We start from the raw sequence: 21,683 nt of genomic DNA, 5'->3' as shown, positions 1-21,683 counted from the left end.
ATCCTGGCAGTGGCTGCCTTGTTTTGGGAAGGATAACGGCTCAGGATGGAGCGGAGCAGCTGGGACATCTGGGTGAGGCTGCCCCACGTGACGGGGCTGACACGTGGCTGTGTGGACCCCATCCTGTCTGTAGTGGGAAGTGGTAGGAATCCGATGGTTTGAATTCTCTAGTGAAAGCATGAGGCCAGCCAGGTCTGGAAGCTTGAGCTTGATGGGCTGGTCCAGGCTGGGGGAGGGAGGGCTCCTGCAGAGCCGGGGGAGGCCCAGCCATGGAGGGCGGTACCTGCCTCAGGAGCAGCAGCTTCGCCACAAGGGCTCTGGTCTCCTTGGGGTCCGCAGGGGTAGCCTGAGGGACAAGGTACAGCAAGGGCAGCCCTGGGACCTGGAGCCGCCTATTCCCAGCAGCCATCTGTGTTAATGGCACAAGGATGCTATTAAAGCAAGTGGTTCTGAGAACCTATAAGCATGGCTGTCCCCACCCTGCCCCTCCCAGTGATGGGAAGCTGCAAGCAGTCTGGGCACTTGGAACAGGGGCCACAGCTCCTGGAAAGGGCGAGTCTGATGATGTAGAACAGCCAGTCTCGAGGGCTCCGTGAACGGGTGAGCAGTGTTGAGATGTGGTGGCTGCAGGGGTCTGGTGGATGGTGTGGGGTAGGCTCAGCCGTGTAGGCCTGGAGCAGCAGCCTGAGCAGAACAGAAACTGCCCAGGGCCTCTGCACACACACCTGGCCTCCTGGTGGGCTGCTGGGCGAAGGGGCACATTTGTGACCAGGCTCCCTTTTGAAGCGTTGGTGGGAAGGGTGAGAAGTGACTAGGCGCTTGGGCACACACAACATACCCATGTCCTGGTACTTTCCGTGCCCGGCATCCTCACAGCCCCAATGCGGTACCTACAGAATCTCCTGAGTCTGGGCAAGTGAGGTGCTGACCCTGCCCCCTCCCCAAGGAACAGTGGGGAGCTCCACACACCTCCCAACCCCCCTGTGGTCTAAGCCCAGAAGCGAAAAGGGGCCGCTGCCCTGGCCTTGCCCCCCTGGCGGGAGCCTCCGCTCGGGCAGTTGCAGGAGGTGTGTGCAGAGAAAAACAGGTGATCACGTTCTTACCTTTGTTCCACTGAAAAAGAAGCGCAAAAGCCAAAACAGAGTAAACAATGATGTTGTTTATTTAAAATGTTTACTCCAAGAAATATATATAAAAAAAATAAGACAATTACAGCACTAAACCAGGCACCTTCGACCAAATCACAACCTCCTCAGGTTCCCCTTCACTCTAAGCCTCTTCCCAATTCTCCTTCCTGCGCTGGAAGACATGGCACGCGCCCCCGGGTCAGCGCCAAGCACTCACCGAGCCGCGTCCCTTCCCCTGGAGCACGGGGCCACCCCTCCTGTTCTACAGGGTTTCCTGGTAGGAAGTTCACCTTAAACTCAGCGAAAGGAGTGATTGGGGGAGAGGAGACCGTCTTCAGCGGAAGGCAGTCCCTTTCCTGCTCCGGCCCCTGCGAGGGCTCTAGAACGGGCTGGTGGTGGCCTCCGCTCAGTCCGCTGGACCGTGGAAGCCCAGCGTGGCCAAGAGCGGCTCCCGCACTCAGTGCCTATGGGCCCGAGGGGAGCTGTGCAGGTCTGAGGAACACGGGCACCGAACCCCACTCCAAGAGACTTGTCAGGGAAAAGGGCTCCACATGAGGAAGCTTGAGTTAGAGATGGTTTCGGGGTGATTTGGACAAATCAGGTTAGTTTAGCAGAAGCTTCTCCCGGGACTGGCTGGACCCAGGACAGCGGAGATGAGCAGGAAGTGAGACTGAGTCTTGGCCACAGGCCGGCTCCTCACGCCCGGCCCGGGACAGACACAGGCCCTGTGAGGGCAGACGCCACAGCGAGGAGCGGAGGACAAGCAGGGGAAAAGCAACAACCGGATCATTTTTGGCATTTTAACATCAAGACAATGACAAGTGGTAACAATAGCAAAACAAAATCAAAGACCAATATTTAACTTTCCCATCCACCCGAGTCTCACGCTGAAGTTCTATCCCCATCTCCCCCAGAAGCACCACTGAACTAAAAAACCTATTTTAAAGCACCCAAACCAGTCCAGACCCTCTTGAAGCCAAGAGCCCCAGGCAGCGCTGTCGCCTCTCTTGGGTCCCAGTGAGAGGAGGGTTCCGGGAAAGGCACCTCAGAGCTCACGCAGAGCAGCCACCGCGGGACGAGCTGGGCACAGGTGCCTGGCGGGAGGCAGCTGGCAGTCTCAGCGTCTGCGCTGACGCGGGGACGGGACTTCTGCATCATCCCATCTATTTGGTACCACAGCCAAGCCAACGTGACTAGAGCTGGGTTAGCAGAACTGGAACCCGAGTCTCAGACACAGCCCGGGCTGTTGCAGCGGAATCCAGCGGCGGGGGCAGGGGCGGGGTGTGATAAAAACAAGCACAAAGGCGCTAGAGGCTGGTACACAGGGCAGGTCCTTTGCAAGGACTCAGAATGCACTTTTCTCAGCTGGCAGATCAATCTCTAATGGCGAGCGCTGCGAGGCGGCCCTGGCCCCGCAGAGGAACCTTAAAGCTGGTTCTTGAACCAGATACTATGTCCCCACGGCGGGCCCCCCGGAGCCGCATGGTTCCATGGTCACCTGATTTGTCACTAGGACTTCATGTACAGATAAAGTAGATATAAATGGCTAAACACATACCCCAGAGCCCCCACCAGGGGGGAAACGGCAGATTCTATTAATGTTGCAGCCAAGAGGCGGGGCTTACAAGCAGCCGCGGGGAGGACGGAACCCAGGCGGCCAGAGTCACTCTCAAAGCGGAAGGAAGTGACCCAGATGCTTCCTAAGCACGTGGGTCTGGTTTCGGATGGAGATGGACCACCGGGGACCCTCTGCCAACAATGCTGCCCGTGAGGGACATTGTTTTCTGAGCAAATGGCGATCCTCCCCCAGGTGGCGCCCGCTCCGATCACAATGCTAATTACAATGGAAAGGAGAGAGTTGTGAGAAGTCTATCTGAGGGGGTGGGGAAGAGAAAAACTTTAAAAAAAAAACCTGGGTTGCTCAAAGTTTCCGCCTCTTGTAGGAATGGTAAGTCAACTATGAGCAAATACTTTAATCAAACATGGAGAAAAAAACACTTTGGAAAGCATACAGAAAAGGTAGTTGATGTTGAATCACTTCTAAACGGAACCTCAGGGAGTCTAACAAAAATGCACCTCCGATCAACTTCTCCTTTAAATTCCTCGTCTGACGTCCGTCCCAGTGCACGTGGAAATGACAGCTGCCGCGAGAGGGGGAGCGGAGGCCCCGGGGCAGTCAGAGGGTGCGCGGGTTATACTCTGGCAGCTTCTTGATCTTCTCTTTCTCAGTCTCACTCTCGTCTCTCGCTATCACCAGGGAGTGCGAGTAGCCCATGGCAACCTGGGGGGACAAATCAGACTTGGGTGTGCCAGGGCACTTGGGCACTCAGGCGTGTCACTGAGTCTGGAGCAGACAGACACACAGACAACAGGACACTAGCCAGCTGGAAGGGTAAAGGTGGACAATGGATCAATGTGAAGGAAAATGGAGTATGCCAGAAGTGCTTTAAAATCCTATACTCAGGGCCACCGGTCTCAGTGTGGCCTGTCACCAACCAGGCTGCCCGAGGAGAGAGGGAGAGACCCACTGAGCAGGGGCTGGCGGGGACACTCGGATCACGCTCCCCGTTCTGCCCGCCTCTCTGGACCACAATCTGTCTGTGTGAGGTGCACCCACCATCCGTCTTGGCACAGAGCCGGCAGCTGGTAGACCTAACAGGGAGAAGGGGCCTCACCCCACCACCAGCCCCATCCCAAGGGGGTGCGGTCTTGGGGGCAGCCACAGGCAGCTGTGAGATGGCCTCGCCCTGGAGCCTGGCCGTGGTGCCTCTGAGTGCCTGCTGATGGCTGTCACCCTCAGAGAATGCCAGCACAAGCACATGCAGAGACCACAAAGGGGAACAGGAAGGCGCGAGCTGGCACATCCCTCCGCTACCAGCGCCTCCTGCTTGCACAGGCAGTGTCGGCGGTGCGCGCTCACCTGCTCCGTGAAAACGCCGTCCAGGGTCTTCACCTCCTGCGCGGCGGTGGAAGACTTGGGCTTGTGGTCCCCGTAGCCCTGGCGAGGAAGCAGAGGAGACGCTCAGAACCGCGTCACTGTGGCGAGGCCCGACATGGGAAGAAGGCAGCCCACCAACCAGCACCAGAGCTGGCGGGCTCTGTGACCGAACCCCACTGCTCAGCCGGGGCCAGGCCGAGGTAGCAGAATGTACCCACAAAAGCTGCCACCAACACGGACTGGTTCTTGAAGACGGACCCTAAACTGTAGCCTGTGGAGACGTGTGTGATGACAAGTGCCTTTTGGGGCGCTCACTGGTGAGACAACACCCAGGAGAAACGGCACTGCAGCCCTCAGGGCTGCGAGGTCACAGGGAATGCCGGCTGCCGCCCTGCCCAACCTGCGGGCTGAGACCAAATAACCGGAATTATTAGGAATGACACCACGGTTCCTACCAGGGACCAAAGGGACTGGTCAAGGCCTGCTAGGCTGGGCGGGGGGGGGAGAGTGCCATGTGCAGAGGCTCGGGATGGTGGTCTCAATGCTGCAGACCCGCAGCTCAGCTCTAACGGGAACACGCAGGCGGGTGAGGAAGGGCCTCCCTCCAGCGGGTAGCTCCTCGAGTGCCAGGCCAGCGCCTCACCCTGAGAGGCTGCCCCAAAGCCCCTCATTCCCCTCTAGTTGTTTTTTTCTTTTTCATGTATTTTTATTGATTTCAGAGAGGAAGGGAAAGGGAGCGGGATAGAAACATCACTGAGAGAGAATCATTCATTGATTGGCTGCCTCCTATATACCCTACTGGGGATCGGGATCGAGCCTGCAACCTGGGCCTGTGCCCTGACCGGAATTGAACTGTGACCTCCTGGTTCATAGGTCGATGCTCATTCACTGAGCCATGCTGGCTGGGCTCCCCTCTAGTTTTAAATTGAAATTCAGAATCTTTTTCTGAGGCCCCCTCTCTAAGAATAGGCCATCAAAACTGGGCCAGGTTCTCAGTTCAAGGTTCCACATGGGGGCCCTCAGAAGCCGCCCACTGAACGTGGGTGCACAGGCCCAGGAGGGGGCACGTAGCTCAGCAGTCCTGGAAGTGGAGCAGAGATCAAGCCCTTCTTCTCCGTCTCCATCACCCCTCGGCTCCCTCACCCACCGGCTCCCTCACCCACCGGCTCCCTCACCCCTCAGCTCCCTCACCCACCGGCTCCCTCACCCACCAGCTCCCTCACCCCTCAGCTCCCTCACCCACCGGCTCCCTCACCCCTCAGCTCCCTCACCCCTCAGCTCCCTCACCCACCGGCTCCCTCACCCACCAGCTCCCTCACCCACCGGCTCCTTCACCCCTCAGCTCCCTCACCCACCGGCTCCCTCACCCACTGGCTCCATCACCCACCGGCTCCATCACCCACCAGCTCCCGCCCGCGACAGGAGGAGACAGCAGGGAAGAGAGGTAGACAGCGTTCCCAGCAGGAAATACAAGAGCCACGCTGAGGATCAAACCACAAGCACAACAGGCGACCGTGAGGACAAGCCACAGCTAAGCTGTTCTTGGAGGACATGGGGAGTTAAGGCCTCACCAAGCACCAGAACCTGAGAGTCAGAAGCGTTTGGCTGGGGAAGGCCAAGTATGTGGGAGAAAGTGAGCCACTGGTTCTAATCACTCAAGCAACTGAGATAAAAAGCAGGAGCGCAGACTTACACCTTTTAGAAAACACGAGAGCAGAACGTGCCCAGGTGACCTACGAGGCTGCCGATGGCGCACTGCTCTGTGAACCAGCAGGGCTGCGTGCGGAGTGAAAGGGCTCCGGGCGCCCAGGGAAGAGGAGGAGAGTGGATGCTCGCTCACCCCCTTGAAAAGGACGCTGTTTGATCCTCCTGACCTGACCCTCCTGGAGGGAAGAGCAGCCATCGCCTTTCCTGTCACTCTCGGACCACACCAAGGTATACAAAACACCGGAAATGAGGGCTGGCTCTTCCCCGCCCCCATGACGGGCCAGCTGATGTGGACAGAAAGGGCTTTCACGAGTACGGCTGACCCTCGAACAGCTCGGGAGCGGGGGGTTAGGGACTAATCACCCCAAAGATGAAAATCCACGTGTAACCACAGTCGGCCCCCTGCACACACAGATCCCCAGCTGTGGGCGTGACCCTGGGACACAGGTTTGAGCTGTGCGGGTCACCTGACCTGCAGGCGACTGAAAACAGCTGTGTTGTCCAGGGTCGGCTGTACCTGATGGCACAGAACCGTCTTTGAAGACTGATGGACTCAAAGATCAGAGACTGTTACAGGCCTTAATGCGCAAGGAAGACATGTCTCCACTCCACGTGTTTTAGGGATCAGTGTCGGCGGCCCGGACTGGGCTCGCCTCCCGCCCGAGGGGCCAGCTTACCAGCTCCCCGAAGGTCGGCGACGGGCCCCAGCTGATGGTGCTCTCGTCCGCAGCCACGATGATGCTGCTCTTCCTGCAACAGGCAGAGGCGGTCACCACCCGGCCGGCAGCGAGCTGTGCCCGGCCCAGCCCCCGCAGTGCGTCCTGCTCAGGACGGGTGCCCCCCTGAAACTCCACCATGCACTCACTTCCTAGCAACTGGGCACAGGGAGGGCAAGCCAGTGAGCGCGGGCTGTGGCGGAGAAACCCACTGCAGAGTCTCTCTCACACAGGACCCCGCCTTCCGCCTCACCACCGCCCTGGGGTCTAGGCCCCCGGGGGTGGGGGTGGTAGTCACTTCTAGGTGAACACACTGGGAAAAGGAGGCCAAATCAGGATGAAGTGGGAGCTCGTTCACAACGGCTGGACCCACAGTCACTGGGCGGAGCTAAAGGTTCCAGCAGATGACACACACCCCCCGCCCGCCCTGCTCCCTCCACAACCTGGCCGCTGATTAACAACCCCCCACCAGAACTGCTGGACGGCTCAACAGGCTCCTCCAAATAAGGTGAAAATCACGGGCCTCAATTTTTTCCAGCCGGTGTATCAGAGCAACTGAATCCCCACCATTTCCAACTAAATATAATTTTGCATCTGTAATATGAGCAGCGCACATCAAGCCTCCAAAGAACAAACACCTCCACAATGACTGCGAAACGAGTCCCCTTCTCGGACCGGCCGCCCTGAACAAGCAGAGCTCCCACCCCCCCCCCATCCCTCCATCGATGCCCTGATGGACAGCAGACCCTCCAGGGGAAGAGGCACCTCCGGGGTGCAACACCCCCAGGAGGGGGACAGTCCTGCTCAACCCGACACGGCCACGTACCCACAAGCCAGGCTCCGGATCCTCCAGCCACAGAGGTCCTGCACGGTCTTCGGATACATGGTCGATTCCCGCGATGTGTTGGTGGCCCCCCAGAAAAACAGGCCACCTGGAAAGGCAAAGACGACCCTCTGTGAATTCTTACCGTCAGCAACATCAAGGACAAAGACATAGGGCGCTTGGCACCAGGGACACAGGAGTGTTGTATGAGCAAGAACACTAGGAAGAAGCCGATGAGATCAAGATGCCCGGCCTTGAAACAGGCCCAGCTCTGGCTCCCGCAGAGCTCTGCCAGGGAGGGAAGCCCACGAATGCTCGGCGCCTTCCTCCCAGGCCCAGACGGGCAACACTCACCCACTTCGCTGACGGCGAAGGAGCAGGTGTAGCCGGCATAGATCTGGGTCGCCCCGCGCCCGGGGAAGTCGAACAGCTTCACCAGGCGGGGCACCATCTCGTCCTTCTGCTCCGCGTGGCCCAGCCGGCCGTAGCCGCCGAAGCCCCAGGAGAAGACACGCTTCTGGGAGTCTAGGACCAGCTGCGGGAGAGAGCACAGGGTAGGGACAGGCCTCGTTTCTGTCCCGGAGAAACTGGTGCAGTGGCTGAAGGCAAAGGAAGCGCAACACTGAACAGACTGACCGTCACCCGCCTCCCAGGGTGGGACAGGCGGTAGGAGCAGCAATACAAGGGCTCGGCTGGCTGCTCTGCTGGGGACACTATTTTCCGTTATTATTTTTGTTTGGTTGTCTTTTTAAAAATATATTTTTATTAATTTCATAAAGAAAGAGGGAGAGAGAGAGAGAGAGAGAAATATCAATGATGTAAGAGAATCATTGATCCTGCACAGCCCCTACTGGGGATGGAGCCCACAACCCGGGCCTGTGCCCTGACTGGGAACCGAACCGTGACCTCCTGGTTCATAGGTTGACGTTCAGCCACTGAACCAAGCTGGTGGGCAGTTCTTTCCCTTCCCTCGTGAGGAGAGGGTTCGTCTCCAGAGCAGGCCGCCGCATCCACTTCCTGACAACACGGACTGGACCTCGGAGGCCCGGCCCCCACCCGTGCGCACAGGTGGCCTACACCTTTTCTTCATGGTACCTGTGATGTTTAAAGTTTGGATCGTGTGAAGTACGACCTAGTAGAACAATCTGACAAGAGGCCTAAACAAGACCTGGCTTTACACCCCCGACTAGACTGCTTTCAGACCTCAAGCGACTGCAGTCTCCTGGTCCAAGTCCCTTAGCACCCGACAGGGAAGAGTCCAGGTGAGGAGCTGAGCCCGAGGCCACCCCGCCAGTCGGCCACCAGGAGACCAGCTGAGTCTCTGGACTCCCCGCCCCCCTCGCTCTTTCTTTTCTTTTTTAATATATTTTTATTGATTTCAGAGAGGAAGGGAGAGGGAGAGAGAAACCAATGATGAGCATCATTGATTGGCTGCCTCCTGCATGCCACCTACTGGGGATCGAGCCCACAACCCGGGCATGTGCCCTGCCTGGGAATCGAACCTGGGACCCTTCAGTCCCCAGGCTGACGCTCTATCCACTGAGCCAAACTGGCTAGGGCAACCCCTCGCTCTTTCAACAGAGAAAAAAACCATGTGCAACTCACAGGCATTCGCAGCAAAATGGCTGCAAAGAGGCAATTAGAGAGTGCTCCTCCTGTCTTTCACCAAAAGTGCCGGGAGCGCTATCAAAGCTTGGGAATGGCATCCAGTTCTAAGTCTGCTTTTATTAGTGATGATGATACAGCTAAATATGTCAATGTAGTAAAGGTTTCCTTAAGTTTTTGAATATGTAACTTCATTTACTTGCGATTCATAATTTTTTTCCTAAACTGCTGTAAAATCAGCAAAAATGCCTTGGCAATTTTAGCACAGTTCCTAGGATATTGGCTGGCACTCAGAGGGTTAAGGAAACCACACGGGTAACTAAAAGCTGTATAAAAACTACTCAACAGCCCAACCAGCGTGGCTCAGAGGTTCGATTCCCGGTCAGGGCACATGCCTGGGTTGTGGGCTCGATCCCCAGTGTGGGGTGTCGGGAAGCAGCCGATCACTGATTCTCTCTCATCATTGATGTTTCTATCTCTCCCTCTCTCTCTGAAATCAAAAATATATTTAAAAAAACAAAGCTATTCAACATCTCTAACAGGATGCCATCTATCCACTTGGAAAGACGCCCCTGGAGTTCTGCTGGACAGAAGCAAAGCAGGAAAACGCTGTATGATCCCAACCCCAAATGTCTGCTCAGCCCCGTCTACGGAAGCAGGAAGGAAGCTGCAGCGCCAGGTGCCGGGACCCGGGGCACTCGCACCCTCTCCACGGAGGGGCGCTCGGGACTCACCGTGTGGTTGGCGCCACACGCCACATCTCGTACAACCACGTTGGGGACTGGCAGGATCTGCCCGTCTTTCGTCTTCTCAATGAAGATGGCCACTCGCCGGGGCACCAGCTCGCAGTCGTACTCTATCCGCTGTGCACGGGCGATGAACTTCCCGTCCGAGTTGTGTCCTGCAGCGAGCAGAGCCAGTGGTCAGCGGCAGCCGCGGCACAGGCCACAGTCCCCACAGCAGCGGGCCGAGCACCTGTCCCCACCTGGCCGGCTGGGGTCCAGCAGGACACCTTTGCCAACTAAGGCAGCAATCTCCAATCTGGGGCACAGCTGGTTAGTGGCATGAAATCAATTTTGTGGGTTGGAATCAGTTACTCAATTATTTTTTTTAATAAATACCAATAAGGACATTATTCTGTGTATTTGTAGTTCTACATTCAGATTTGGTTGCAATGTAGAATGTACTGTACCCCACTTGGGGGCCTCAAGGAACCCCTGGACAAGGCCAAGGATGGACAGAAAAGTTCAACACACAGCCCCAGACTTGCGTTTTCATGCGTTATTATAACCTAAATGTATCACTATGGTTGGTAAAACAGTAAGCAGGCACGTTCTCGCCTTTGCCTTGCCTGACCCAGTAAATGTGTTGAGAAGGGGAAGTGTGTGCTGGCGATACGCCTCTCCAAGGTCACACTATGCCCCAATTCCAGGAGAGATCTCTCTGGATTTGGACAATGAGATTGGAAACAGGTTTGCAAGCTGGCAAGTAAAGAATAACTGACTCTATAGCTACAAATCAAGTCAATTTCTCAATACCTTTAAATGAGTATAAACTATGCAGGTGAGATTCCATATGACGTGCTTACAAGGTGACTGACAACAGTCACCAAGTGTTAGCCATTTTTATCACCAACAGCACTTGATTCTCCCTGAAGGAAAATCCAATCGTTGACAGGCCGCTTGTCTGCAGATTGGGGCAGCCATGGGTGGCAGGGGAGCCACACACGTTCCGGAAGTAGACAGAAACGCACTTCTGGTGTTTTGCTCGGGACTGGGGACAGCCGGAGGGCCTGTGGCTATGGAAACGGCTCCTCCAGCCGTCTCTGGCAACTCCCCGGCAACCAGCCCTGAAAGTGCATAAGGGGCTGTTCTTTCTTATTCCTTTCTGACTTGAGTTATATTTAGTTTCACAAAGTCACTGTTCCCTGAAGTCTAAGGCCAGCGAGATGCTCCTCCTTCTATTTATACAGCCTCCCATCTGCCTGCTTTTCATGACGTGGAGCCCAGCAACCCAGATCCGGGGGCGAGGATCTGGCGTGGCATGCAGCAAGGCGCCAGCAGAGGGCGCCCACGCCTCACCTCCCACTCGGAAGGGGCTGGGGTGGTGGGAAGGCGCCAGGAAGGGAAAAACACTTTGGTGTCAGATGGGAAAAGAAAATGGAGACCTTGTAAAATCACGATGCAGACTTTTCCGCTTATTGAGAACTGCTGAGAGCTGCTTCCCGAGTTTTTCTTTTCTACTCAGTGAGCTTTAGGTAGGTATGTTTTTGGAGAGTACATTCTGTTTAGGGATGAGAACGGGAAGGGATGCAGTCGCTTTTCCTGTGGCTTTTTTGCAGCATGTGGTTCCCCAGGTATGTGCTGGAAATGACCGCCCAGGCCAGGGTTTCCAGAACAACCTTCATCTTGGTAATGCCCTCATTTCCAATAAGAGCAAATCTTTAAAAAGATGAAACTGAACGAAGGTGGTTTGATCCCCTTTTCCACTTTGAAATCCTTCTGTGTATAAATGAACTCCCAAATCAGAAAAAGGAATCTTTTGTCAAACCAGAGCCCTGGCTTTTTCTTTAAGGCAAGTCACTCAGCACCCCTGTGAGTCACGCAAGCTCCACCCACTAGACAGAGACCCACTTAGTGGACCAAGGCTATTATCTGCGATCAATTACGCACATTTCTAGCAGGTGTGCAGCCCCGCCGACTTCAGCTCTAAATATACAGTTAGATCACAGAGCTTTCAAAAAAATAACACTTCCATACCCAGCTGACCGTACTCAGGGCACCCGAAGGAATAGAGGTTTCCCTTGCAATCCATTATCATACTGAATTCGGCCCCACAGGCCATTTTGGTAATTGGCTGGCCGTTGTACATTATCTGAAAAGAAAAGACAGCAGACTTTCAGACATTTTTTTTAAAAGATTGATTAAAAAGTCTCTATCTCTGGTTGGTGCTGAAACAGTTACTAGGCTACAAAAGAGATTTAATGGGCTCAATAATTCTGAAGGCAAAAGCTTAGCATATATACACTGAGTGGCCAGCTTATTATGACCGGCCAGCTTACTATGACCACCCCATCAGTACAATAAAGTGAATTAGTTATGCAAATAATAATAATAATAATAATAATAAAACTTTGAGAGTATTTGGAATATTCAGTATTTTTGGAAGTATCAATGAAGTACTGATGAGGTGGTCATAATAATCTGGCCAGTCATAATAATCTGGCCACTCAGTGTATACGTAAAGAAATACTCGTGACCCCTACCTTCCACCAGAGTCAGGTTCAAAGACAGGTCAATTGTGTCCCAGGTCTTTAACTCTAACCCTCAAAACAACCAGCACGTGGCTCCCGCATGCTGTGCCAGTGAGCGGGAATTCCACTGACCGGCGTGGGCACGGGGCGAAAGAAAGCGGGAACTCACCAACATGAACCCTCAGCTCTCACAGGGACACTGAACAGTTCAGCCCCAACTTCTCAAAGAAAAGCTTTTATAAGTGTTACTGCCAACCAGTAAAAGGAACTATCGGATGTTCTCTACTCTCCAGAGATACTTGACCAATGGTCTTCACTGAAGGTGTGAACAAGAAACACTGGTTCAAAATTAGAAGTGAGAAGACAGCGAAGGCCCTGAGTAACTGAACATGGGGTTTGGAAACAAATCTAAGAAAGCACTTAGGAAACTTGCTATTTCCGGCGCCCTGCTGGGCCTGGGAGAGCCCCGAGAGGAGCAGAGCAGTCACAGCACCACGGGATCAGCGATGGAGCCGGGATGGGGTGGGAATCGGGGCCCTGCCCACCCTCCCTGCTTCTCTAGAAACCCTCACGCCTGCTGCAGGGCACAGGGCTGACAAAACGGGATCCCTTCAAAACCCTTCAAACCACAGGCTAAGACCAGGAGACCTGGGTCCATCCTTAACCCACTCACAGACACCTATCAGCATCCTGCTGCCTTGCAGTAAGTTCAGTTTTTAGGTATAAACCCCACCCCTCCACTAACTCCTGTTTGTGTTCTAAGCATCTGGCCAGTGACTACTGGCAGATAAACGCATCACACATGTAAGATTTATTCCTTTCTTTGGGATAAAAAGAGCTTAAAATGAGGCCTCTAAGAAATTACTTCATTCCGAAAGAACTGCTGTCAGGGCATTTTTAACTGTGGACATACATTACACCTGTTTTAAAGATGACAGCGTGTGATTCCACTCAAAGCGGCCAGACTCTGTCCCAGGAATCAAGACGAATCCACACTCCCACCCTAGACAATCAGCACAAGAGGGCGAGGAGGCGGGTACCTGTGCGGGGCTCGGGACCGCGTCCGTCTGGTTGCCCAGGCCCAGCTGCCCCATCTTGTTCTCTCCAAATGCGAACACGGAGCCCGTCTCTGGAAGGAAAGAATGACACCACAGGAGGGAAAATAATGCTGCAGGTTCGGAACTGGGTTTGGAATCAAAGGCTCCCAGATGATAAAAGCAGCCCCTTTGCCAGAAAGAACTCAAGCGAGATGGTACTTATTCCAAAAGGTGGTGGAGCGGGTGGCTCAGAGCAAAGCCATTTCACAGCCTCGCCTCCTGGCAACCGCCCGGCCTGTGGGTGAGGCTCTCCACGCCCTCCCCACAGGGGAAGCACCCACCAGGCTCTCCGGGGCGTCTTTCTGATGGTGACCAAGGTTGCCATGGCAATGCCACCCCACTGCCCAAAGAGGACCACTTGGCCTCTTGCCACAGCACCAAGGAACCGACTCCTCTTACCGGTCAAGGCCAGGGTGTGGTTCCGCCCGCAGGCCGCCGACACGATCGTCTCGTGGCTGAGACCCTCGATGAGCCTGGGGGCTTCCACTCTCTTGGTGTCGCCATGTCCCAGCTGCCCCTTCTCGTTTCGGCCTGCAGATCGAGAGCAGGATGAAGAGGTAGGAGGGCAGCCAGAGCAGCTTCCGGGGCAAATCTGGCTCCCAGGCGTGCCCCCACCCCCAGTGCGACAGCCAAGGAGGTGAAAGGAAGCGCCAGCTTCCCAGTCGAGGGCCGGCTCCCGAGGCCTGCCCGGCAGCACTGGGTCCCCAGGGACATCTCCGAGGCAGCCACAAGGGCCTGCGTCACCGCCTCTGACCCTCTTTCTGGGGCGGCGCTAGGCCCGCCCTGAGCACTTCCGTGGGGCCTGATGTCACACACCAGCGAAAGAGCTCATGGAAACTCGCTTCTCACGGTCCCCGCCAGACAATTCCCTCATCCCCTGCGCTACACGATGTATTTTAAGTCGGCAACCATTCCGACACCTGCCGCACAAGAGTTTAATTACCTCAGTGCTCTGGGCAGCTACTGTGGCCCATCTGGTTCTGCCTGCCGCTTCTCTTCCTTTTATCTGCCCTATAAACGAAGCTCCCCGAACAGTGCCAACCCACCTCCCAGGGCCACCCTTCACAGGACGCCCAGCCGTGGGAACCCCAGCCATGGACAAAGGCCAGGCCCGCTCTGAGCACAAACCCTGCCTCCGGAGCTGCGCTGGCTGTGGGGTCAGGCGGAGGGAGGCCAGGAGGCGACCCTGGTGCCTAGTCCCCGCCATACCCAGGCCTCTGGCAAAGCCCTTCAGCTCCAAAGCAGACGTGGCGAGTTGTGTGGGCCACAAGGAGCCTGGACACCCCTAAACCTCCCCATTGTCAACACAGGCTACAAGCGCTGCAAAGCGAAACAACCCAACGGGCCCACAGCCGGTCCCGGAGTGGAGAAGACCACACTCGCTACAACAATCTGGGAGGTCTGGGGAGGTTTTACAGGGCCAAAAGGTCAGGGCACTTCGGGAAGGTGGTTCACACCCCTCGGAACAATGAACTTGACCTCTGGGTCTGGGAGTGAGAGCAGGGCCATAAGAGGAGCACCCACCCTGGAGAGGGCTGGAGGAGGAGTTACCCGAGGAAACCCGTCTGCACACAAGCCTGGTTTCAGCTACAGCGTGTAGCGCAGGGGAGGAGGGCAGGAGAGGCAGACACCAGCTTCTAACGGGCCCGCCCAAGTTCACTGTGAAAGGCACTTTACACTGAACAAGTGCTGCTGGGTTTGCGGCCCGAGGGGCTGGCAGGGGCAGACCCCTCGTGGGTGACGTGCGCACAGATCTGATGCTTCGGGGTGGGCAGGCCCCGCACCTTAGAGTGGCCAGCAGTGGGCTCGTGACACCCCCACTGGCCCGTCACCCCGTCTCCTCATGGGACACGTCTCTGCCCCAGGGCCAGGTCAGGTGGACAGTCTACAGATTCGTCCCCGGCCCACGGGGCCGGCAGAGGGGACGTTTTTAGAAGCACCACGTAAGTGAAATCCGGTGGAGATCGGGAGTGAGATTGTACAGTGGGACTGACAGACTGCTGTGCTCAGGGCTGGAACACGAGGGGGCGGGACACACCTCTGTGCCAGCCGGGAGAGAGCGAAAATCAAGGCAATGTCAGCATGGCGTCAAGAGACGGAAAGTATAAATTTGGGCCAGACACACTTGTGAGCTTTTTTTCCACTGAATGACAAAATTAGCAGAGTGCAGGGAGAACAGATGTTAATATATTTGAACTTTGGTTCAGCAGCTCATGAAATTGCAAAAAACGGTTCAAACAGACCCAAATAAAGATGCAGTCACATGGACTAAAAGCTGGCCGGAGGGCCGGAAGCAAAGGGCAGGGCCGCGGCAGTTCACGGGCAGAGGCAGAGTCCCAGCTACCAGAGGGGCAGGGGGCGAGCTGAGCCTCCACAACACCTGGATCATGGCCGGGAGGGGAGGTGGCCGCAATGCCTGCAGCCCCCCGCAGGGGGCACTGAAATGGGGCAGAGCATCAAGGCAAGGATGGGGAACTCCGCCGGCCCACCCCCCACCCCCCACCCTTGCCCCCAAGCAAGGAAACCCAGCAGCAGGGGAAGCCAATCAACTTGGAAAAGGGAAACTGCCTGGGAAACACAGTAAGACATGGCCGCAATGTGCAATGAGCCGCCCCACCTGCAGGCCTGCGTGACCCCGGGAAGAGGAACAGGGCTGCAGAGAAGACGCAGGGCTGATGTCACCATGTGGCCGCTAGGAAAGCTGGTGGCATTTAAAGTGCGAGAACCGAGGCCTTACGTCACCGCTGCAAAGCAAGGGGCTGGGGGGGGTGGGTGGCGTATGCTGGGGGGACCGGAGGCCCGAAATAGAAACTGAGTTCTAGGCACCTTGGTACCAGAAAGTCCCAGAGTCAATGAGAATGTTCAGGAAAAGGTTGCCTCAAAAGGAGGATTCGAAGAATTAGGGGGCTGTGTAAAGATTTTTTAAAAAGCAAAGCAGAGAAGTGGAGGGAGGTGATGCATCGCAGGGTGCAGACAAGACGAGTCGGGAACCAGGAAGGGGAAACGGGGGCTGAAGCCAGGAGCTGTGCCTCAGAGGCGGCGCAGGAGGAAGCCGGCCCCGCGGGGGACCGGCTGCATGAGTCACCCAGCACTCAGCCCGGCGTACTTACCCCAGCTCCACAGCTTCCCTTCTGTGGTGATGAGGAGGCTGTGGGCAGCGCACGACCCCGAAACCACCGTCCGCACCCGGACCCCCGACAGGCACCCATATCTGTGGGGCCCCCACAAATTCTGACCCAGATTGCGGTAGGCAGCTGCAAAGAGAAGAATGCAAACCTGACTCCTGCAGTGACGAGCCGGTGAAGAGCACCCCCAAAAGGTCACTAGCCACCCGGGTCCCCTCCCTCATGGTACAGCTGCAGGGGTCCTCGGGGTGCCGCCTGAGACCTCAGTGCCTCCAGCAAACGGCCCCTGAGCTGGTGCGGGCCTTGTCGGTGGGCACGTGGACCCTGACGTTCCACCTCCATCTGTGGCCGTGACCCATGGAAACTACTACCGAGCATGCCCACCAGGCCAGTAGCCAAAAGCGGGGTGCTCACCTTCCTGCAGCCCCACTGGGGGGGGGGGGTTGGTAACCCAGGAAAGCTGGCAGTGGACCTGGGGTCTCCCTCGCCCTCCTCCTGTCAGCAGCCAGGAGGCGCTGTCTGGATGACTCTGGGCGTCGCCCTGCTCCACAGAACCACCTGCCCTCCCTGCAAGCCTATCGGGCCCTTTGCAGGGGCCCCAGCTGACACCTCTGCCCACAACCAACCTCTCCCCATTAGTTGGCTCCTTTCTCAGGGGTCCCCTTGTGTTGGTCATGACCCTTGGCGTTTGCTCATGTACTCATTCCCCAGAGAACCCCTTGCTGCCCCCTGCTTGTTCTTCAAACCTCTGGCTGAGCACCCCCTCCTCTGGGAAGCCCTCCCTGTCACACCCCCTCGAGCCTGTCACTCCCTGCACACCAGCGCCTGGGGCATCCTGTCACAGCACGTGCCCTACTGACTCGGGCACCTCCCACTCTGCACCGGCCACCAGCCTCCCCAGCGCCCGGCACGGTAAGCACCCAGCACGTCCGCGGGCGTGTGGGAGGAAGGAGAAATAGCTGCCGCCTCCAGAGCCCCCGCGCCCTGTGAGTGGAGGGGGCACGATTGTTTGCTGAGCATTTTCAGTCTGGGACTCTCGAGGCCAGAAACGTGACCGCGTCTCTAGGCCTCTGGTGACTATGACGAATGCCAGCCCTGCCAGATCCACCGCCGGCTGATGCGGACGTGGGAACCGAGTGAAAGGCTCATTTCTCCATCAGCTTCCTGGCTCCGGGGAAGAGTGTCTAGGTAGGAGCTCGTTCAGTGTCAGGTCCCATCCTGCATGCGCCCCACCAGCAGAGGGCGCCGCTGTGTCCTCTCATTTTGTGACAAGGGGCCAGTCAGGCAATGGAGGGCAGTCTAGATGCAGGACAAGTCACAATGACACACAGTGACAGCCATGAGCTTCACCTCAAGTCACGCCTCGACTACTAAAAGGTGAAAGAAAAACCAGCAACTTCCCGGGGAAAGGGCTAGTCCCAAAGGACGGCCTTCACAGGTTAGAGTAAAACTCTTCAAGCATTTGTACGCCATAAGCGTACAGACGCAAATGGCGGACCTTTTTAAATTAAATTCAAAATATCGTGGCAGTTAACTGGTTAAGAGAAACCCAAGGTCCCCAGGCTAGTGTGGCTCGGTGATTGAGCGTCAAACAGGAGGTCAGGGTTTGATTCTCAGTAGGGGGCGCGCAGGAGGCAGCCAATCAATGATTCTCATCATTGATGTTTCTATCTCTCTCTTCCTTTCCCTTCCTCTCTGAAATCAATAAAAATAAAACAGAACAAAAACCCAAGGCCTATTTAGCAAGGCAGAACCAATGGTAGCTCGGCACCAACACCAATGCTAAGGTGACCTGTGTCATCTCTGTGAGGAACATGGCAGCAGGGGCACCGTGGCGGTGAAGTGCCATAGCTGACTAGCTGGGCAGAGGAACCCTGGCCGGCGGTGACCCAGGCTACCCTGAAATGGCCGGCAGCAGTGCTGGCCCCTTGGCCAGGCTGGCGGGCATGAGCTCCCGTGGCCTGGTCCTAAGCAGAGAGCGCATGTGAATCACTAATTTCACAAGATCCTTGGGCTCCGAGTGTCCAGGGGCTCTCGCGTCCTCGCTGAGGGAAGGCCCGCTTCAAGGATGGCCAGACACGGGAAATGCTGGGGTGAGGGGGCGTCCCCTTCCCTTCACATTCGGCATCCTGTCTCCCTTCTCTGTCTACTGGCAAGGCCAGGGAGGGCTGAGAGATATTCAAAAATACTTTTAAATGTTTTTTAAAATAGTATAAAACTTCATTCAGAGGGAGAAAAACCAAGAAAGCAAAATTGAGGATGAGAGAAGACAAAAGGCTCTTAAATGAGCCCAACGAGGGCCAAATTCCTTCATCTAGAGCAGTGGTTCTCAACCTTCCTAATGCCGCCACCCTTTAATACAGTTCCTCACGTTGTGCTGACCCCCAACCATAACATTATTTTCGTTGCTACTTCATAACTGTAATTTTGCTACTGTTACGAATCGTAATGTAAATATCTGATATGCAGGATGTATTTCCATTGTTACAAATTGAACATAATTAAAGCATAGTGATTAATCACAAAAACAATATGTAATTATATGTGTTTTCCGATGGTCTTAGGCGACCCCTGTGAAAGGGTCGTTCGACCCCCAAAGGGGTCGCGACCCACAGGTTGAGAGCCGCTGATCTAGAGCGTGGGAGCCGTTTCTAATCCACAAGGCGGCTTCCCTGCCTTCTGAGCCCTTCCCACACCCGCAGGAGACAACCCAGGCTCTGCCGCCCGCTTCCCACCGGTGCGGGCCTGAGTGTTATCACTGCGAGTGAGCCACCACGAGAGGAGCAGCTTTGAGTAAAGATGCCACCCATGCCCGAGGCTGGCACCAGGAGGGGTTGCCTGGTGACACCAACAGCGGGGGGGGACACGGGCCTTAAGTGTGGGCACCTCCCACAGCAGGAGAAAATGGCCGGGACCCACCCCGAGCCCGGAGATTCCTGTGTTTTCATGAAATAAGACAATCTCCACGCCCGAGGCAGCAGGGAGTGTCAGGGTGCAAATATTTGCTCAGTGGGCAATGCTGGAAAGGCCTTTGGGAATCTCTCCAAAAGAAATCAAGAAGCCATAAACCGTGGCCCGGTGCCAGCCTCCCTCTCCCCGACGGGCCAGCACTCTCCTGAGGAAAGACATCGATTTTCTAAGAGCATCTGGGGACTGAAGTTCCTTCTCTGACTTGTCTCCTGGCTCCGGACTGGGACTCCACACCTTTGGCAGCTTGCAAAGCGATGTGGACTCTTCTGAAATATCTAACAGCTTGACATGTGACAGATGTCTAGGACATCCTGACATCCCACAGGGCCAGCTTTTTCATTTTAATAAAAATAACTGACATGAAAAGGAAGATGGGGGAAAGGAGTCCATGTTTATTTGAGGCTACTATTTACATTTTTCTGTTGAGCCTTAAGGTTCAAATCCAGCTCCATCCCTAGAATGGCTGTGTGGCCTCAGGAAAAGTTACTTGGCCTCTCTGAGCAATCTTGTAAATGAAGAGAATACCTACCTGGCGGGTGGTCACCAAATTCCATCGAACACCTAGTACATAGGAAGCACGTAGCTTCTTATATTCTTAGAACTGTTTGTCATACCTTGTTGCTTAGGCACTTCTTTCCGACCAATCAAGTCCCAGTTGGTTGCCCCAAAAATCAAAAGCTGCCCTTTGCACTTAGACCCTTCAAGTTTCTGCAGAGACACAGGGGAAAAAAGAATTAGCTTGCAAGGCTGCTTCCAGCTTTCTTAGTTCATCCAAAAACAGCAGGAAACAAAACTAATACAATATCAACACTTTCGCCCCGCGATCAGGCTGAGGTGCTCACCACCTCGTGGGCCCACTTCAGTATGCTAATCCCAACGCTGCCCCAGTTATGCACGGGCCCATTTTTATCCTTTGATTTCTCTTTAAAATATTTTTTGCAAAACAAATAACATCCCTCCCCTCCTCTGCAAGAGGCCCGTGTCCCGAGGGAATCTGAAGCAGCTGTCCTGGGGGCAAAGTCTACATTTTCTCACAAGGATGACGTTCCGCACATGGCCTTCAGCCTGGGGAGCCCGCGTCATCTCTGCACGGTAATTCCCCATCCTTCCTCCGTGCTGCCCACTGTGCCAGGAGCATCTCCATGGCGAAGGCATCACAGCACAATGCTTAGCTTCTCCACCTGGTGGGGCTGGCGGGTCCCACCCCGGTGGCCCTGGCCGGGCTCATCCTCACTGCTGGCCCATTAGCCGGGGATCAGTGGAGTGGAACAAGGGACCACCCAGGCGGGGCCGTAGGCGGGAAGGCTGTGAGCCAGTCCTCATCCTCACAACAGTCATTCGGAGGATGTGCCACCTTTGAAGCCACTGCCCAATGCTGGGTGGCACTCATTATATTTCCAGCACTTTGGTCTACTTCTGAAATGCCCAAATACACTTTTTAAAATAGACTGTTGTCAAAGATTCACTTCTGAACTGTCCACTCAGTCCCACCAGGCAAGGGAAGCAGTGACCTTGCATCCCATCCCCCACCCTCTCCAGGGACAGAAGGAAACCTCTGTCTACGGAATTGTTCTTGGGAGCTTAAAGGGCCAACCCACTCTGGACCCAGTCATTCTAACCTCTGCGCGGTGACTGCCCCGTGGGACGTTTTGGCAATATGGTACGTCATTTGTAAAGACGAACATGTCTTCACCATCAATGACTCCGTCTCTTAAGACCTCTATGTGACCCCACAGTGCAGGTCCCATCACGCTCGCCCGCTTGGCCAAGTTTCCCTGGCTGGAAGCTGGTCCACCTGCAGGACACCTCTGGCAGCGAGCATGCGAGGGGAACAGACAGCCAGGGATGGAGACCGACTTGGCTGCACTTAAATAATTTAGAGAACGGCCTTAATCGGAGGGTAGTCCATCCCTGCAGAAACCAGACTCAAATTACTTGAATGGGAGCCTAGTTTCCCCTGGTTATCTCTCCCCTTCTTTGTTTAACTGGCGGGCCTGGCTGGAACATTCTACAGGTCTGCGCAGATGAATGGCAGCCAGTGGGTTCTGTCAAGTTCCCTGTGAAGGAGCAGCCCGGGGCCTCTGCCATGTCACTGACTTGCTCTCCAGTATTCCTCAGGTGCGCGTGGAGGGCGGCAGACACCGGGAGGAACTAAGGCACCATGGGATGAGCTGCCAGGCCAGAGAATGGCTGGTGGGAATGGGGCTGTGGAATGAGGGCAGCTCAGGCCTGGCAGGTCCCCTCTGGCCCCCCTCCCTCCCTTCCCCTGGCGGGCAGAGGTCCTGGGTGCCACGTGCAGGACCAGCGGCTCCATCACCGCCT

General features: G+C 55.7%; 1 protein-coding gene across 1 annotated transcript; it reads right to left on the bottom strand.

Moving 5' to 3' along the window:
* Positions 1-1,139: 1,139 nt before the first annotated feature.
* On the bottom strand, positions 1,140-21,297 carry RCC2 (regulator of chromosome condensation 2). The gene is made up of 12 exons (XM_023745202.1): positions 20,981-21,297; positions 19,976-20,069; positions 16,377-16,520; positions 13,666-13,797; positions 13,210-13,298; positions 11,676-11,790; positions 9,651-9,817; positions 7,666-7,846; positions 7,315-7,420; positions 6,450-6,522; positions 4,048-4,125; positions 1,140-3,408 (listed from the first exon to the last, which is right to left on the bottom strand). Exons 1-12 carry the CDS (start codon positions 21,107-21,109, stop codon positions 3,304-3,306), a joined length of 1,413 nt encoding a protein of 470 aa, XP_023600970.1. The 5' UTR covers positions 21,110-21,297; the 3' UTR covers positions 1,140-3,303.
* Between the last annotated feature and the right edge of the window lie 386 nt (positions 21,298-21,683).

This window comes from Myotis lucifugus, unplaced genomic scaffold, assembly GCF_000147115.1.
Source record: "Myotis lucifugus unplaced genomic scaffold, Myoluc2.0 scaffold_523, whole genome shotgun sequence".
NCBI lineage: Eukaryota > Metazoa > Chordata > Mammalia > Chiroptera > Vespertilionidae > Myotis > Myotis lucifugus.
Note: the sequence above shows the minus strand (reverse complement) of the source record. Positions and strands in the feature narration are given on the sequence as shown.

Excerpts from the sequence above, each read along its gene's own strand:
- RCC2 (XM_023745202.1), bottom strand. The coding sequence starts at position 21,109 with ATGGGACCTGCACTGTGGGGTCACATAGAGGTCTTAAGAGACGGAGTC. Across the intron at positions 20,070-20,980 it reads GGGGCAGTCACCGCGCAGAG|AAACTTGAAGGGTCTAAGTG; the intron begins GTTAGAATGACT and ends GTGTCTCTGCAG. Across the intron at positions 9,818-11,675 it reads CCCTGAGTACGGTCAGCTGG|GACACAACTCGGACGGGAAG; the intron begins GTATGGAAGTGT and ends TGCTCGCTGCAG.